Source organism: Aotus nancymaae, unplaced genomic scaffold (genome assembly GCF_030222135.1).
Source record: "Aotus nancymaae isolate 86718 unplaced genomic scaffold, 86718_ANA_hifiasm-v0.15.2.pri h1tg000003l, whole genome shotgun sequence".
NCBI classification, from domain to species: domain Eukaryota; kingdom Metazoa; phylum Chordata; class Mammalia; order Primates; family Aotidae; genus Aotus; species Aotus nancymaae.
The window spans coordinates 44,470,758-44,490,085 of NW_026988414.1; the positions used below are offsets into that span (position 1 = coordinate 44,470,758).

Consider the following 19,328-nt stretch of genomic DNA (forward strand, 5'->3'; position numbering starts at 1 on the left):
TACTGAATGGGCAAAAGCTGGAAGTATTCTCCTTGAGAACCGAAACAAGACAAGGATGCCCCCTCTCACCACTTCTATTCAACATAGTTCTGGAAGTCCTAGCCAGAGCAATCAGGGAAGAGAAAGAAAGAAAAGACATTCCAATAGAAAGAGAAGAAGTCAAACTATTTCTGTTTGTACGCAATATAATTCTGTACCTAGAAAATTGCATAGTCTGCTCAGAAGCTCCTAGATCAGATAAAAATTTCAGCTAAGTTTCAGCATTTTCTATACTCCAGCAGCATCCAAGATGAGAGCGAAATCAATAACACACTTCTATTCACAATAGCCGCAAAAAGAGTAAAATACCTGGGAATCCAGCTAAGCAGGGAGGTAAAAGATCTCTACAATGAGAATTACAAAACACCGCTGAAAGAAATCAGAGATGACACAAACAAATTGAGATGTTCTTTTTTAACACTGCTTTATCTAATTCACTTGTGACTAAGATATCCATTCAGTGAAACAGGTTTAATAAACCACTGGACTTAAATAAAAGCCTTATTCTCTTTCCAAAGGCCAAGAAGGGGTACTATCGGTGCCCAGTCAATAATGATGAAATGCTAATATATTTTGTTTATTTATTTATTTATTTTTTATTGTACTTTAGGTTCTGGGGTACATGTGCTATCATGCAGGATTGTTGCATAGGTACACACATGGCAGTGTGGTTTGCTGCCTCCATCTCCCCGTCACTGACATCTGGCATGAAATGCTAATATTTTTCCCCTTTACAGTTTCTTTCTTCTGTAGTGTGGTACACTCATTTCTTAAGATTAGAAAACTTGAACTACCTTCCTGTTTGTCTCTTCACACACCCATTCTCTTTTTGCCATTCTGGTCAGTTACAGGACAATCACTACCACTTTCAGTTAAGAACTCCTTCCCTTATCAAATATTATCTTACCCGTCTGGCCTGAGTAGAACCTAGGGATGATGAAAGAGAAAAGATGAAAGGGAGGTTGGGCCTGAAAAGGGAATAAATAATCTTGTTTGTGTGTTTCTTTTAGCACCTACTGTAACCTAGGTGCTGTATTAGGCACACATTATCTTAAGTGGCCATTATATCTCTACTTCTCATTCTGGTCATTGCCAAGGTAGGTAGTACTTGCTTGGATAGCTGGATGTTACTTGTAGATGGTTTCCCACTGAGGGAAACCCAGTAGATAATCATCTGAGTGTGTTCTCTAATCTCACTCAAATTTTTCTCACATTTTTTCGTTTGTTTCGGTTTTTGGTGGTGGTGGTTGTGTGCTTATTTTTGTTACTGGCTTTTGTTTTGTTTTGTTTTTGAGATGGCAAGAATTGGTGGTTATATTTGTTAATTGCCTAAGGGTCCCTAATTTTTTTTAAAAAGATGAGAATACTAAAATAGATTGATAGATACATACATACCGTTATTGGAGACTGTTCGTATTCTTCAGAGAAAAAATTACATATTAGCCTGGCAAACACCAATAAAATATATATATATCCTTGAGTTAAAATTAATGTATATTTTATATCTTCAAATATATACATCTATATTCTTACAGATATGTTTATATATAATATCAGTTTGTAAGAACTTAAAATGTTGGCTCAAGTGAGGGATTGTGGAAAATAGCATTATATAGCCATTTCAACATTTGAACTTTTTTCTTTTCTTCATTTTCTTCAGGAATATTTTTCAAGATGTCTTACACAGAGACACTCTAGTGAAAGCCTTCCTGGATCAGGTAAATGTTGAACTTGAGATTGTCAGAGTGAATGATATGACATGTTTTCTTGTTTAATATATCCTACAATGCCTGTTCCATATATATATTCCCCTGGATCATGCCCCAGAGTTCTGCTCAGCAACTGCAGTTAAGTTAGTTACACTATAGTTCTCACAAGAGACTGAGAGGATGTTAGGTGCATCATTATATTGGATGTCTCTTGTCCTAGATTTATGCTTTCGGAATTCAGACCTATGTTTACAATATAATAAATAGTGCTGTCTTTTAAAGATGTAATGATAGGGTGTAAACTTGACCATAGCTACTGTTTTTTGAAACATAGGATTCATGGTTTACATATATCAAAGTGAAATCTGAGTTAGCTTTTACAGATATAATATATACCTATATATCCTACAATGCTTGTACTATATATATAGTACAAGTATATATATGTATGTGTGTGTGTGTGTATATATATATATAGGACAGGCATATATATATTATGAGCATTGTAGGGTATATATATATGTTTGTAAGTTTAAAAAACTTATATGTAAGTTATAGACTTATAACCCTGTATGTCATATATAGAGTATATGTTATATAGGATATGTAAAATATATAACATTTACTTAGACATATAGAGTATAATATATATTTTAATTTTTTTCGTATATAAAACATAGAATTAAGTCCTAATCTTTTTTATTAGGTGCTTATCTTTTTGTAGTGTCCGGTCTTTCTAAACTGTCTAAAGAGTCTGTATATTAACAATTCAGCATGCAGCATTCCCTACTTCAGGCAACAAATATTTTAATTCAAGCATTGACCTATAACTCAATTAGGTTGTTTTTTTTTTTTTTAGAAAGGGGGGTTGTTTGCCGGAACTGAGTCAAAAATATTTTTGAAGCATAGTATACTTATTTAAACGATAGCATCTTTATTGTTTCATTCTTTTAAAAAATATCTACTTAATTATACAGTTAAAAGGAATTATATATTATATGGAACTTATTTCTTAACATTACAGTTTTGTTCTAATAACATTCTGGAGATCAGGCCAGGAAACCGATCATAGATAAAGCTTTGAAATAATGAGATCCTTATGTTTACTAGAAATTTTGGATATAGATCTCTGTGGTCTGTGACATACTGTAAAGTTCAAGGAAAATCCGTAGGCTGGAATTTCATGCTTCTCTAGCTGAAATAAGATCCCTCCCACCCTCCACCTCATCACATGCACACATTCTGCTCCTACTCACCCACCCCAACTCCTGCAAAATACAGATATAGGAATGTCTCAAAACTGTAGTCTCACCTTCTGGGAGCTTCAGTTTTATTTGAAGACATGGGCAGAGAAAAGTAATATAAAATAACTTACGAGTTTTAATAGCGAAATAAGTAATGGGTTTATTCAGAAGTAGAATGCAAAATTTGAGTGCATTTTTAAAGATAAATTAGAAAACTTCAAAAAACTGTCAGATTGTTCCTAGACCCAATGCTTCTATACCACACTCCTGTTAGGGGACATCAGGGGAAATAGTTAAGGAGATGTTTAATGTGTATTGTCTGCCAAGCACGGTCAACACTGTCATAGAAACATTGCTGTACAAGTAGAATGTGAGCAAATTATGCGTTGAAATGGCTCCTCTCCCCGCAGGTCTTTCAGCTGAAACCTGGCTTATCTCTTAGGAGTACTTTCCTTGCACAGTTTCTACTTGTCCTCCACAGAAAAGCCTTGACATTAATAAAATACATAGAAGATGATACGTGAGTAAAATTCCTACACAGAAGAAAAACCTTTGTACATTGTTTTTTGTTCTGTTTCCTTTGTACATTTTCTATATCATAATTTTTTCTTTTTTTTCTTTTTTTTTTTCTTTTTTCATTATTTTTAGGCAGAAGGGAAAAAAGCCCTTTAAATCTCTTCGGAACCTGAAGATAGACCTCGATTTAACAGCAGAGGGCGATCTTAACATAATAATGGCTCTGGCTGAGAAAATTAAACCAGGCCTACACTCTTTTATCTTTGGAAGACCTTTCTACACTAGTGTACAAGAACGAGATGTTCTAATGACTTTTTAAATATGTAACTTGATAAGTATATTCCATCACAGTCATGATCGCTGCTAAAGTAGCTCAGTGGTGTGGGGAAACATCCCCCTGGGTCATACTCCAGAGTTCTGCTCAGCAATTGCAGTTAAGTTAGTTACACTACAGTTTTCACAAGAGTCTGTGAGGGGATGTCAGGTGCATCATTATATTGGATGTCTCTTTTCCTAGATTTATGCTTTTGGAATACAGACCTATGTTTACAACATAATAAATATTATAAATATTATTGCTATCTTTTAAAGATATAGTAATAGGATATAAACTTGACCACAACTACTGTTTTTTTGAAATATATGATTCATGGTTTACATGTATCAAGGTGAAATCTGAGTTAGCTTTTACAGATATAATATTAGTTGACTTCCTATCTTTTTGTGTTCTTTGGTGTATGGAATCACTGTAATACTTCTGCAATCAACTGAAAACTAGAGCCTTTAAATGATTTCAATTCCACAGAAAGTGAGCTTGAACATAGGATAAGATTTAGAAAGAAAATTGATCAAGCAGATGTTTAATTGGAATCGATTATTAGGTCCTACTTTGTGGATTTAGTCCTTGGGATACAATCTGTAGAAATGTCTAATAGCTGGGTATAGTCTCTGCTCATGGTGAACCACAGTTAGGGTGTTTTTTGTTTGTTTTATTGTTGTTGCTATTGTTGATGTTTATATAGTTGAGCTCTGTACAAGGAAATTGTATTTTATGTTTTAGTAGTTGTTGCCAACTTTTAAAATTAATTTTCATTATTTTTGAGCCAAATTGAAATGTGTACCTCCTGTGCCTTTTTTTCCTTGGAAAATCTAATTAGTTGGAACAAGTTCAGATTTCACTGGTCAGTCATTTCCATCTTGTTTTCTTCTTGCAGAGTCTTACCATGTGTCTGCTTTGGCAATCATTTGTAACTCTGAGATTATAAAATGCATTAGGGAATATACTAACTAATAAGATCTTTTTTCAAGAACAGAAAATGGTTTCTTGAGTACTTTCTTCTTACATTTCTGCCCATGTTTTTGAAGTTGTTGCCATTTGCCTGCAACAGGCTGTAAGGAATAGCAGGAGAAATTTTACTGAAGTGCTATTTTTCTAGGTGCTACTTTGGCAGAGCTAAGTGGTCTGTTTATTTTGTTTCCTTAATGTGTTTGGACCATTTTGCTGGCTAGAATAACTGATAGATATAATTCTAACACAATATTGACATTGTAGTATACACAAACACAAATATTTTATTTAAAACTGTGGAAATAACATAAAAGGGAAAATACATTTATAAGAAAGGGATAAAGGTAAAAGAGCACTTTTGCCCCCCTCCCACCAAATTTAACAAAAAGACATGTTCTAATCTGAAAGGTCATAATAGCCTTCCCATCATGAATCAGAAAGATGTGGACATCTTGATTTTTTTGACAAACACTGAACTAGATGACTGTTGTACTATAGCTCAGTCATTTAAAGAATATATAAATACTACCTTGTAGTGTCCCATACTCAGTGTTTTTTACATAATAGATTCTTATTTAAGTGCTAACTGGTTATTTTCTTTGGCTGGTTTATTGTACTGTTATATAGAATGTAAGTTGTACAGTGAAATAAGTTATTAAAGCATGTGTAAACATTGTTATATATCTTTTCTCCTAGATGGAGAATTTTAAATAAAATATATTTGAAATTTTGTCTCTTTCAGTTGTTTGTTCAGAAAAGTATACTACTATGATATTTGAAGACTGATCAGCTTCTGTTCAGCTGACAGTCTTGCTGGATCTAAACTTTTTTTTTTTTAATTAATTTTGTCTTTTCAAATAAAAAACATTTAAAGATCCTTTATAATGTTGTAGTCTTATGTTAAAAAAAAACTTTCTGCTTTACTCTCTGGATTTCAGTTTGATTTTTCAAATTATAAATATTTCAAATGTGAAATACTATTTCAATAAATTCTTTTTAAACATTCCTATTATTATAATATCAGTATAAGCTAAACTGAAGTTATTTGTTCAGGGTATCTAATACATGTATCCAAAGTAAAAGTCCAAGGAATCTAAACACTTTTATGTGCAAATCTAGGAATAGGTTTGACATTTGCACTCCAAGAAAAAATTTTACTTGAAAATAGAAAATTGAGAGGTTTCTTTGAAAAAAGACTAATTGATCATATCACTATGATTCTCAAAGACGAAACCAAAACTTACATATAATACTATAAAGTAAATAAAAGATAGTTATCTCTATAGCATGTTTCTATAATGCTGCAGGTTAAACAGGTCACTCTTATATAACACTTCTGATTTTGATGTAAAATTGTACAAATTGATAGTTCTCCTATGATCTGCAGGGTATAGCTTAAAGAAGCAAAAACAGGCAACCACCTCCAGTTAACACACAGTAACACTATAGGGCTGGTATTATTATTTCCATTTTACAAATGAGGAAACTAAAGCTTAAAGATGTGTAATACACAGCCCATGGTCACACAGCTGGTAAAGGTGGATTTCATCTCAGCATTGCCATGAGCACAGCTCCTAACTTAATAACTCCGTGTAACTGGTACTCTGTGTAGTTGAATTGAAAGGAGAGGAAGGAAGCAGGTTTTACTGGCCTACTAGCGCTATTCAGAGCCCAAGTGTGAATCCCTGCTATGCTGCTTGGAGAAGTTACTTAACCTGTGCAACGCTCATTTTGTAAATATTTGAAATGGATTGATAATACCTACTTCACCAGAGGGTTTAATGAGACCTTATAAGATCCTTAGTTCAGTACCTTACCAGTGCTTCATACATACTTTTTTATCCAATCTAACAATCTCTAGCATGTAACTGGGGCATTTGAAACATTTAATAATGATTATTATTTGGCATGGTAGGCTAAAGCTGTCATCTTGCTGTTTTCTATTTGTTCCATTTGTTTTTGTTTTTGTTTTTCCTCCATTGTTTTGGATTTCTCTTATTCTGTGTCTCCTATGTTGTTTTATTAACTGTAACTCTGATTTATTTTAGTGGTTGATTTAGGGTTATACCTCTTAGTAACTTACCAGTTTATATACTGTTTGACATATAGCATAAGAAAACTCTTCTCGCCTTTGTGCTGTTATGATCTTACTATGTTTTTACTTCTACATGCATTATAACTCCACACTTAATTGTTATTTTTTACTTAAACGGTCAGTTATCTTCTAAAGATATTTAAATATAAATATTAAAAACACCCCAATTAAAAGTCAGAGATTGTTAATTCCACATGCTCTCACTTATATGTGGAATTGAAAACTTGGAACTCATAGAAGCAGAGAGTAAAAACATGGTTACCAGGTGCTAGGGGAGAGGGGGTGGACTGGGGAGATGTTGGTCAAAGATATAAAGGTAGATAGAATAAGTTCAAGAGATCTATTGTACAACCTGACTATAACAACATCTATTGTACACTTGAAAATTGCTGACAGTATCTTTTAAGTGTTCTCACTACAAATAAATGTGTGAGGTAATGTATATATTAATTAACTTTAGTCATTTCACAATGCATATCTATTTCAAAACATCATTTGTATGCTGTGAATATATACAACTGTTATTTTTTTGTTTTAAAAATGTCCTTAAAAAATCAGATTTTCACATCAGATGAAAAAGCAAGACCCAATTATATGCTACCAACAGGAAACATACCTTAAAAATAAAGGACAAACAGCTTAAAAGTAAAAGGATGAGGAAAAGATATACCATATTAATAATTAGAAGAAAGCTGGAGTGACAATATGAAACAAAATAGATTTCAGAGCAAAGAATATTACTGGAGATAAAAATAATCATTTTATAACGATTAAAGAGTCAGTTCAGCAAAAGGATATAGCAGTCCTAAATATTTTTTCACCTCACAGCTGCATCAAAATACATGAAGCAAAAACTGATAGAACTATAAGAAGTAGACACATCCACAATTATAGTTGGAAATTTTAATATCCTCTCAATGTTTAGTAGGACAAGAATATACAAAATCCATAAAGATATAGAAGATTAGAACAAGACTATCAACCAACTTGACGTAAGTGACATTTGTAGAGCACAGCAGTCCCCAACAACAATGAATGACACATTCTTTCCAAGAGCACATGAAGCATGTACCAAGATAGACCATGTTTTGAGCCATAAAACAAATCTTGGTAAATTTAAAAGGATTCAAGTCATAGAAAATATGTTCTCTGGCCGGGCGCGGTGGCTCAAGCCTGTAATCCCAGCACTTTGGGAGGCCGAGGCGGGTGGATCACGAGGTCGAGAGATCGAGACCATCCTGGTCAACATTGTGAAACCCCGTCTCTATTAATACAAAAAAATTAGCTGGGCACGGTGGCGCGTGCCTGTAATCCCAGCTACTCAGGAGGCTGAGGCAGGAGAATTGCCTGAACCCAGGAGGCGGAGGTTGCGGTGAGCCGAGATCGCGCCATTGCACTCCAGCCTGGGTAACAAGAGCGAGACTCCGTCTCAAAAAAAAAAAAAAGAAAAGAAAATATGTTCTCTGACCACAATGGAATTAAATTATAAACCAATAACAAATACCTGGGAAAACCTCAAAAACTTGGAAACGTGTGCTTTTAAAAGATTCAATAATTTCTAAATTATCTGTGTTTGGGGGGAAAGGAGAAATGGATTAGAGAGCAAAAAGGGTATCAGAGTGATGTGGTGTGATTTTTATGAAGAGTGGAACAGAATCTGCCTTTGATGTTTCCCCACTACAGCCCATTCTTCATGTTGATGACAACATGATCCTTCTAAAATCTGGGCATCACTTCTGCTTAATGACTCTCCAACACTTACAGAATTAGGTTCAAAATTCTAGCACACTGTTTCTGTTCATCTTTCCAACCTTTCTTCCCACAGGTCTAGCTAGTACATATTTCTTTTGTTGCATTTATTACAGTATGCCTTTGGTTAGCTATCTCCCCAGCTAGGCTAAAGAACAAGATTCTTTTTTTGTATCTCAGTGCCTAGGATGGTGCCAGGGCACATGGCATGCTTCCAGTAAACGTTAGCTGGATGGATGTAATGAGCATATTAAATATTAATTTATTTGTTCTTCCCAAAAAGAATTATTTCCTGCAAATCAAGGAAATCACTTTATTTAATCAAAAACTCCTTTTTCCAGGAGATTCTTCATTAAAAATGAAGCCTATGCACAACCTAGTTCTAAAGTTTTGAAGACTTTAGGCAGCAATTTTTCAGTCTTTTTGAAGTAGTAAACTTCAATCTTTTGAAATTTCTGTTTCTGCATTTGTGCCATACTATCTCATGTCTTGGTGAAATTTTGGTGGTTAGTTGTTTTTTTTTTAATTAATTGCTTGATAAATTGCTAAGTACTTTTCATCAGACTAATTAGGACAACAGTAAGTATCCATCTGTGGAGTGCGGACATTCAAGAAATCTGATCCAGTATTTAGAAAGTCGTTCCTGAGCTGAGTTGGCTCAAACTGGCACCTTTAGGCATTTGCTTGTGGGTGGGGAATGTGGAATGCTTTGAAAACTGAATGGGTTTGTCAAGTTTTAAAATTCCCTTATGGCTAAAGGAAAACAACATTCATTGTTTAAAAACACCATTGTTTGTTTTTTCTGTTTTTTTGTTCTTTGGAGCCTGAATCTGCAAAAACACTCACACCCAGCATTTTGCTTCATGTACCCCTCGTAAGACGTTTTTGGAGACGTGAATAATGTTTCCACACTACTTTTTATAGTGATTGTTCAGAATGTTCATAACAAATGGTAAAAAGTCAGTTTCAATGCTCATATTGAGTTTTATGAAGGACCATAATTTATGTTTATCATTGTAAGCTGATAGTAGAATTGTTGGAAGTTTGGGTCCTAGAACCAGATTTTCAAGGCTCAAATCCTTATTTTCTCACTTCCTGGGTGTATGACCTTAGACAAGGTATTTAACCTCTCTGTGCTGCCTCAGTGTCCTCATCTATTCTTTAAGAATAGAACCTACCCCATATAGTCACTTGAAGATTAAGTGGGTTAATACATTCAGAATGCTTGGAATGGTAACTGGCACACAGTAAGTGCTCAGTAAACTTGGGTTGAAACTATTATCCATTTTATCCCTGTCATAATCATCATCAGCATGAAACAATTAAATGTAAAGTTCCAAAATTTGATTATTAAACTACAATTTTACAGCCATGATTCTGGTGATACCATGTCAGTAGCAAGATTATTTTCTTAGCTTGAGCCCATCACTGCCTTATTGCACATAATAGAGAGAGTTGCCTTAGGCAAATGTCATTGTAGGGAATGAAAAAATTGCCTGCAAGCTACTCTTCAGAGGCCTCATCCCATTTTTTCAATCAGTCCACTTTACTCCATCTCCACTACCACTATTAAGACCTTATCATTTCTTATCTAGATTAATTCAACAGCTTCCTTCCTTCTAGTCTCCATAATTTCACCCATTAGCCACCCCCTCCCCGTTGGCTAACTAATTTTCTCCATTTGTGGTACAGTGATCTTTCTAATATGAAACTCCTGATTTGCTTTAAAAAGCCCTCATTGGCCGGGCGCAGTGGCTCAAGCCTGTAATCCCAGCACTTTGGGAGGCCGAGGTGGGTGGATCACGAGGTCGAGAGATCGAGACCATCCTGGTCAACATTGTGAAACCCCGTCTCTACTAATACAAAAAAATTAGCTGGGCATGGTGGCGCGTGCCTGTAATCCCAGCTACTCAGGAGGCTGAGGCAGGAGAATTGCCTGAACCCAGTAGGCGGAGGTTGCGGTGAGCCGAGATCGCGCCATTGCACTCCAGCCTAGGTAACGAGAGCGAAACTCCATCTCAAAAAAAAAAAAAAAAGCCCTCATTGACAACCTTCAACCCACAATCCATGGTGAAGCACAGATCCTTGGGGATCTGCCCCCAGCATGCCTCTCCACCTTTGTCTCTCACTGCTCCTGTCTTCGTGGAAAGCCCTGATGAATTATTTGTAGTTTCTCCTGACTCGCCTTGCTCTTATTGGCCTGTACGCATGCTGCTCCCACAACCTGCAATACTCTTACCCACTTTACCTGGATGAACTTGACTTGTCAGTCAGGATTGACCTTAGGTGGGCATCATGTTCTTCCAGGCCTCTCCTCCAACTTCAAATTGAGAGTATTCCAGACTTTAAGCTTCATGGGATAGGGATCTTGTCTGTGCATCAGCTTATTCCCAATTGCCTGGCACATAATGTGTTTATTAAATATATGTTGAATTAATTACCCTCTACTTGGGGCTCTGGTTTGCTTCTGCACTTACAGTTCTAGCCCAGCACTTAACTCATTATCATGTGTCATCATTATGTGTTTGTTTTGTCTCCCATTAGACTGTGAGCTCCACAAGGCTGGCTCCTTGTCTTATACATCATTGTATTTCCAGCTTCCAACGTAGTGCTTGCGATGACACAGGAAGTCAGTCAGCTCTGAATGAATGAATAGTATCTACATACCATTAATCTCAGGTTAAAATTTCTCCAAATTCTAAAGCAAGGGAATTTGTGGACTTCCCTGACAGTTTTTGGATGTCATCCCAATGATACCACTAAAATTTTAAGGAACAGCTTGCATATATATACATTTTTCCAAGTGGCAGTTTTTTCCGACAGGCTTCGTCAGATATTTCTCCATAGCCTTCCTCAGATTGTCAAAAGCGTCTCTGATTCCCCCAAAAGATAAGAAACTATGTCATAAAAAGTTATTTCTAAATATCAGTTGTTTTTGTTTTTGTTTTGTTTTGAGACAAAGTCTTGCTCTGTTGCCAGACTGGAGTACATTGGCCTGATCTCAGCTCACTGCAACCTCCCCCTCCTGGGTTCAAGCAATTCCCCTGCCTCAGCCTCCCAAGTAGCTGGGATTACAGGTGCACACCACCATGCCTGGCTAACTTTTTGTATTTCAGCAGAGATGGAGTTTCACCATGTTGTCCGGGATGATCTCAATCTGACCTCGTAATCTGCCCGCCTTGGCCTGCCAAAGTGCTGGGTTTACAGGCATGAGGCACCGTGCCCAGCCTAAATATCAATTGTTAAATAAAATGTTTGCAAAGCAGCCTGATGAATGAATCATTTCAGGCCACTTGACCCCAGTGAGGTAGAGGGTTTGTGCTCTGCCTCTGACTGCCTCCAGTAGTCTCACTGCTGCTGGACTGCGGTGGTTCCAGTTGGCAGCAGGGAAGTTTCTTCCGAATGAATAATCAATCATAGGGTTCCCCCTTCCACACACACCTGTAGGAACAGTTTGAAATTTATATGCATGGTCTTCCTGGTTCTAGACACATGAGTCATTTAAGCTGCTGGAGCCTGGACCAGCTAGTATGCTAGCCCAGCATTCAGGAAGTTAAAGGGTTTTTGGTCAAAGCTGAGAACTTTCTTTGATCCACCTTGGCGAGACATTTTCTCTGGCTTCCATTAATAGCTTCAGCATTTTTTTTTCTGGCCTAGACCCACACAAGCAAGAGGAGACCAGAGCTTCTCTAAGGAGTTAAGGGAAAGCACATTTTAAAAATAACTTGAGAAAATTAATTCATCTGGCAAAAGCAACCCCACTACGTAAAATAAACTTCTTTAGTTTCGCAATAGCAGTTTCTGAAAATGTAAACAACCCCAGGGTCCACATGCACTGAATCATTTGCTGAACAGAAAGAGTCCCTGGTCCAAATTCTGCAAGAATAAACACCTTATAAAACTAGGGTTCAATGACCTTCAATTGGGAACAAGGAGGGTATGAGGGGCAGCAAGCCACCCCGAGGACAATGAGAAAGTCTTGTGACTAGATATTCAATATGCTAGCTTTCTAAATGAGAAACTGGGATGAGTGGAGGGAGAAGGGGAAGATGGGCAGTCTATGCCTCAGGCTCTTGCTCAGACCCTACCAGGCCTCTGCCTTCCCTAGGGAAAGCCAGAGTCTACTCACTCTCATGAAGCCAGAGGAAGGCTCTGCAGGTTTCACCATGTGTTCTGTTGACAAGATAATGGTTCCATTGAAACTGTAATAACATACTTGGCCAACTGAGCCCATACTATCATAGTAACTTTGTACCCAGTCCTAGTTTTTCAAACATAATGATAATATGTTCTTTCTAATGTGGCCCATTCTGTTCTAATGAACTTATGCTGAATTTTTCTGAGTACTAGAATAATACTTGCCATAAATAATAAATATAATTATTCTCATTTAATATTTGTGTAGCTCTTCTTTAAAGCAGAAAGTATTTTCTCATTCATTAGTAATAGAACCTTTCTGTGTGAGGAGCATTGAGCTAGAATCCATATCTTGGAATAGTCAGAATTTGGAGAAAGGGAAAAGGCACTGGACTCAGTTTTAAAGACTAGAAAATGCAACCTCCAGAAAAAGTTTCAAGAGCTTATTATTCTCAGACATGTAGGAAAGATTGGAGTAAATCTTAATATTATATTTCAGGTAAACAAAGGATCACAGTCAAAATAGCAGCACTTATTGAGTAACGGCTGTGTGCCAAGTACTTTACAGTTTCGCATTTAACTCTCATGATAACCTTGTAAAGTGGATATCTACAGTACATGATGAGAACACTGAAGTATAGGTTAAATGATTGTTTAAATGGGAAAGACATTTTTCAAAATCTCCCCCCTTCTTTTCTCCTTTCTTATCAGCAAGGAAGATTGCACTTTCCCTTTCAGTGAAACTTGTGCACGACCACGTGACTCTCTTTGGCCAATGAAATATGAACAAGCAGCATATGTCACTTTCAGATGGATGACTAAAGAACCAGCATGAGCTTTGCCTCCTTTTCACTCTGCCACAGTGGCCACTAACATTCCAGATGGTGGCGCTCTGCAGCCTAAGTCCTCCAGTGGGAGCCATGGGCAGAGCCCTCTTTCCCACCCCCATCAAGATGTGCATGTTGTATAAGCCATGTATTAATCTTTGCAGTTTTAAACCACTAAGTTTTGGAGTTGTATTAATCATTAATCTTGGTTCTCCAGAGAAACAGAGTGAGGGAGTGGTATTCATTGTGGGAATTGACTCATATGATTATGGAAGCCGAGTTGTCCCCTGCTCTGCTGTCTTTGAGCTAAAGAGCTAGGGGAGCTAGTGGTATAATTCAGCCCAAGCCTGAAGGCCTGAGAAATAGGATGAGGGATTCTGAGGGTGGGTGTGCTAAGGTAGTGTAAGTGTTGAAGTTCAAAGACCACCGAGAAGGTGGGTGTTCCAGCACCAGAAGAGAGAGCAAATTCACTTTTCTTCTGCCTTTTTGTCCTCTCTGGGCCCTCAGGGGGTTGGATGATGCCCTCCCACACTGGTAAGGGTGGATCTTCTATACTGAGTCTGCTAATGTCTTCCAGAAACATCTTCACAGACACATCCAGAAATAATGTTTTACCAGCTATGTCAGCATCCCTTAGCCTAGTGGACAACTTAAAAATTAACTATCACAAGCAATTGTTTGTTTCTACCTGGGTGACAGACCAAGTGACCCAGATGACTGGAATTTGACTTTCTTTTATTGCCCACACCATACTCTCAACTAACATGCTATGCTGCCTTCTAAGTGGAAAATGATGGCAAAGTATCTTCTACGTAATTTAAGTCACAGGAAAAAAAAGGGGTGTGTTAATTACAGTAACAAGAATTGTGATTCCTGAGGGGGCAGATCAAGACCAATAGGTAACAGAAGTGAAGAAGTTCTCAGGAATGTCCATTGAAATTTACCCAGAAGAGAAGAATAATTAATAATCATATTTAAAATTTTGATGTATTTCCTTACAGGCATGTTTAAGTTGTACACTTTGAGTACATTTTCTCAAAGAGGGTTCTATGTAAGAGACTGTTTCTTAATACATTTCCTAGCTTGGAATTTTTCACTCTGTTTCAAGGCCTCTAGCTGGTTTAAGCTGAGCTTCTTTTCTTTTTTTTTTTAAAGGCTAGTCAAGGCTGAGCTTATTTTCTTACAGACCTCACAACAATAACCCTTTCCTTTACTAGTCAGTACACAAGATGGTCTTCATTTCCAGTCTACCAGGAAACGAAGTATCTTGGTTTGGAATTCCCCAAAATCAGAGCCTGAGACAAGGACTAGTGTGCAGTTAGTTTATTTGGGAGGTGATTCCGGTAAGTGGGAGTGAGAGATCAGTCAGCCTGCAACACAAAGGAGGAAAAGTCAGTATAAATATGAATTTGGCAACTGGCCATTTCAGGCAATGGGGGCTAAATTTTCCTTGGATCTCTAAGAAATGTAAAGAATGCCTCCCATAATTGCTCACCTCAAGTATTTATTGATTCGCTCTCATGCTCCGTTGGTTGTCCCTGAGGACTTCAGCCCTCCCTCGCTGCAGCACAGACACTCTGCTTTATCCTAGACTGAGCAAGCTCCTGCATCTACAAAAACAGTCCGGGGACAGAGAGCAAAATGATGGCTGCTGAGTGCTGGAGATCTGCGATAGAGGCCACATCGTAAGTGCACTGAAATCAGAGATGTGTCAAGAGATGTGACACAGGGCATCTAAGGTATCTACTGCACCAGCTGCAACTCCCTAAACACTAATCTCAGTTCTTACAGAGCTGACGCATGCAAGGAAACAGAGTCATGATCGAGAGCACCAAAGAAGCTCTGTATGAACCTTCCTTAGGCAAGTTTCCCAATTTTCAAAATGGGTGTAATAATACTCACCATCCAAGGTCATCGGGAGGAACAGATGAACTTATATATGTGAAAATGTCCAGCACAGGTCCTAACCCATAGTAGGTGCTCAATAAATGTTAGTTCCCTGCCCTCCGCATTGTGCATATCCGGAGCTGCACTAGATGCTGAGGCAAATGGTCTCAAATGTCCTTTAACACTTAATGACTCTGAGATATTCTCTGAGCTGCCTACAGGTTATTAACTATATTAGAACTCTTTCTGTGGCAAGTGACAGGAGCCCAGCTCAAATGAACTTAAGCAAAAGGGAATCCACTGACTCTTGCAGATAGGAATTCCAGGGTTGGCACTGGCTTGGGCACTACTGGATGCAGGAATTTAAACAATGTCTTCCACTCTTTCTTTTGTACAGTCTACTAATATGTAATATGACATATAAGTACAGTTTCTCTCAGCTGTACTTCCCTTGTCGTTTCTTCTTCTCCTTTTGCAGATAAATCATCCATAACTGAGAGAGGTGAAAAGGGGATGGCGGCAGAGAACTGTGGCTTGTATCATCCTTGCTTGCTGACCTCAGGGTCCATGTATAAATTCTCAGAGAAGAACCCCTCTGGTTGGTGATGCTTGGGTCATGAACCTACACTGTGGCCTGGAGGGTGGGCCCCTTGAAGTGGAGCCTGCTGGAATCACTTGGGCTGCGGCAGGGTGCTAGGACCAGAAGAAAGAGAGGGTAGGCAGGGCTGCTGGCCAGACACTCCACCAAAACAAGGCAAGAGGAGGGGCATGACTGAGGCAGCAATACAGAAAGCAGACAGTAGAGGTCATGGCAGGTTTGCCATTTCTTGCTACCTCTGGTTGATGGGAGAGTCACCTTGGTAGGCCCCCACAGTCACCCCACATTTAGGAGGAGAAAATCCACTTTCCACTTCTGACAATGCTAGTGGAATCACATGTTTCACCCCGGGGTTGAGTTTGGCCCATGCTGAGCTTCAGAATACAGAGCTGTCTTGGAACAATGGCTCAGCACATTCATTTGGTGTTCAACAAAGCCTGCCTTTGTCGCCTTCCATCTCCCTGGGTGCTCTTCAAGATCTTCAGTGTGCTTTGGGGGGAGAGAGAGAAAATGTCATATCAGGGTAGCTCACCCCATGTGTCCTGGAGTCATGAAAAAAGTATCTTATCAATTTATTCTTTTGTTATTATAAAAAATAAAGTTGAACATTTTCAGATAGAATAAATAAGTGTAGAAAAAAATTTGTTAATTACCTGCTATGGTTCTACCTAGAGAACCATTGTCAACATTTTGGAATATGTACTGCCAGGTACTTTCCTATGAATATATACAATGTAGTTTTTTTTAATGATCACCTGATACCTGCTGCTTGTATACAGGCTTTCTTTACCAATATGTAATATGATATATAAGCAGACAAATGCACACATCCTAAGCCATCAACTCATTGAATTTTTATTCATTGTTTTTAATACCTGCACTTTGTTCCCTTGTTAGAATATGTCACAACATATTTAATTAAGCCCCTATTGATGAATATTAATTTACTCTATCTGCCAGTTCATTCCAGTCCAACATTTATTGAGTGTCTACTTATGGGCCAAGCACTCTTTTATTCATCAAAACCACCATATTATCCGTATCAGTTATTTTATTGCCACAATAAAACTGCATAACAAATCACTCCAAAATGTGGCACCTTCAAACCACAACCACTTATTATTTCTCAAGAGTCCACGGGTCAGCTGAGTAGTTCTGCTGATAAGGGTCAAGGTCAACACATTTCAACTAGACGACTTGAGAGGTAACAAAGAAAGGAGTGTCTGGGTAGATGTGTTCTTCCAAAAATAAAGCAAGGAATGAGGAAATTGCAGGTGGGATAAGAAAGGTGGTTGGCAAACAACCTCACAAAAGGCAAAAAAAATTAAAGGAACATAATGCCAGACTCCTATGTCATCATCCAAGAAGATACAGTGAAATCTGACCTGGGGGGTGGTAGGGTAGGCGTAGGGAGAGCAGGGGTGAAGGAAGGGAGATTGCTGTTAATCACTTCTGTATTCCTTTATAATAGACATGACTGCAAGGATTAAAATTTAACAAAGGCATATATGATTGTTAACTTTTCTGTATAAGCCACTGATAATCTTCAACATCTTTCCCTCCCTTCTTTCCTTCTTCCCTCCCTTCCTCCCTTCCTTTTTTCCTCTTTTGCTTCCAACTTCCTTATTTCCTTTTGCTTTCTTTCTCTTCTTTTTATATCTCACTCTGGATATATGCAGTAGGGTAAAAGGTTGACAGAGAAATCAAATATAAGAAGAGCAGGGCCCTGAGGAAAGCACCTGGCATCCTATAGGAAAACCATCGTTTCTAAAAGAAAGGACTGAGAGATTGAAGAGCTCAGGGCATTGCCAAATGAACAAGGCAAGCACGTCTATTCTGTACCAAATGAAGGGGAAATGGCTCTTCCAAATAATTGACCTATAAAACGGCCTTTTCACAAGAGTACCGTAATTACTGACCAATGGCAACAATGAAAAACAACTCCCAAACCAAGAAATATTTCTGGACTGAAAGCCATGAGATCTGGGTTCTAACAAGCTGTGCTCCTCACACTACAAGTACAAGATCTGGCTCTACACAAACAAGCTAGGAGCCTTGAACTGGTGATGGGCATGTTTGGGTCCCTGTCTGCTTCTTGGACATTGGGGTCTAGAAACCCTTTTCCACACACTGATTCTCTTACTAGTGTGTATGCTTTACTTTTGACTTCTTGTGCAGATCATCTGAGCAATAGTAAGAAGCAATTTCAAATGAAAACATCATTTATCATCTGCTGAAAGAACCCCCCCTCAAAAAAAAAAAAAAAAAACCCACAGGAAAATGAAAAGACAATGAAAGGGAATGAAAATGTAATTCATTTTATTAAAAGGGAGAATTGTTATGCTGGGACACTGGGTAGAAACCTTGATGAGTTACCTAGCCATCATAAATCCTCTAACAAAGAAGGGAAGAGAAAGAAAGAAAAGAGGGAAGAGGGCAGGATAAAAGAAAGAAAAAAAGGAACGGAAAAATGAAGGAAGGAAGTTGTCTATTCATTTCTACAGAGACTCTGGTGAGCATTAGACAACAAGACTTGGGAAAATTTTAACTGAAACTTTTCCAAAAATCTTTTCAGAAGGATTTTTTCCCTCTGAAAAGCATCATTAAGGACTGTTAAATACCCAAGGCAAACCTCTTTCACATTACTTACTGGACATGAAACACTAACGCAATTGAGGCTAACCAGAGGCCATTTAGAAATTCAATGATTATTCAACCTAAGGGGCTTTCCAAATGGTGAATTAGCTTCTTAAGAGGAAATTAATATTGAGCAGTATATCAGATCTAATTGGAATCTTGAGAAAATAGTCCTGTGTAGGTAGAACAGCTAGAGGCTAAAGAAGATCAGGTTGGATGACACCTTCACTTTTGTCTTTTGCCTTCATTATGATGCAAAATGAAAAATCTTGTTTGTTTTCTATGCCAGGAGGGCAGGGTGTGGTTTGGAGAACTTCCAAGTTTATCAAAAGCTACCTTCAGTCTGGGAGCAGAAAAGTTTACTTCCTTCATTTCTTTCCCACAGACATTCAAAGAGAGCTAAGGAGATACAAAAGACTTTTTTCCTGTCTTTGCAATGCAAGGCAGTTGGGAATTAATGACTGATTTGTTGGTGAGGGCAATGGGCATTGATCACAAAAGCAGTAAAGCTGTGTTTCTCAAAGAGAGAACGTCTATTTGAGATTTTCACTATTTTCCTATTTAGAGGAGAAAGGAGCGTTAAATCATATTGGAAGCACTCA

At 37.8% G+C, this 19,328-nt stretch overlaps 1 protein-coding gene across 4 annotated transcripts in view; it reads left to right on the forward strand.

The window, feature by feature from the left end:
• Nucleotides 1-5,673, forward strand: part of C9orf72 (C9orf72-SMCR8 complex subunit) — a 29,179-nt gene extending 23,506 nt beyond the window's left edge. For all 4 annotated transcript variants that reach the window (XM_012454620.2, XM_012454619.2, XM_012454621.2 and 1 more), the window contains exons 9-11: nt 1,700-1,757; nt 3,403-3,512; nt 3,641-5,673. In XM_012454620.2, coding sequence (XP_012310043.1) covers nt 1,700-1,757; nt 3,403-3,512; nt 3,641-3,827 — 355 coding nt within the window. In that variant the 3' untranslated portion in view covers nt 3,828-5,673. The remainder of the gene's footprint in view (nt 1-1,699; nt 1,758-3,402; nt 3,513-3,640) is intronic.
• The last annotated feature ends 13,655 nt before the right edge of the window (nt 5,674-19,328 follow it).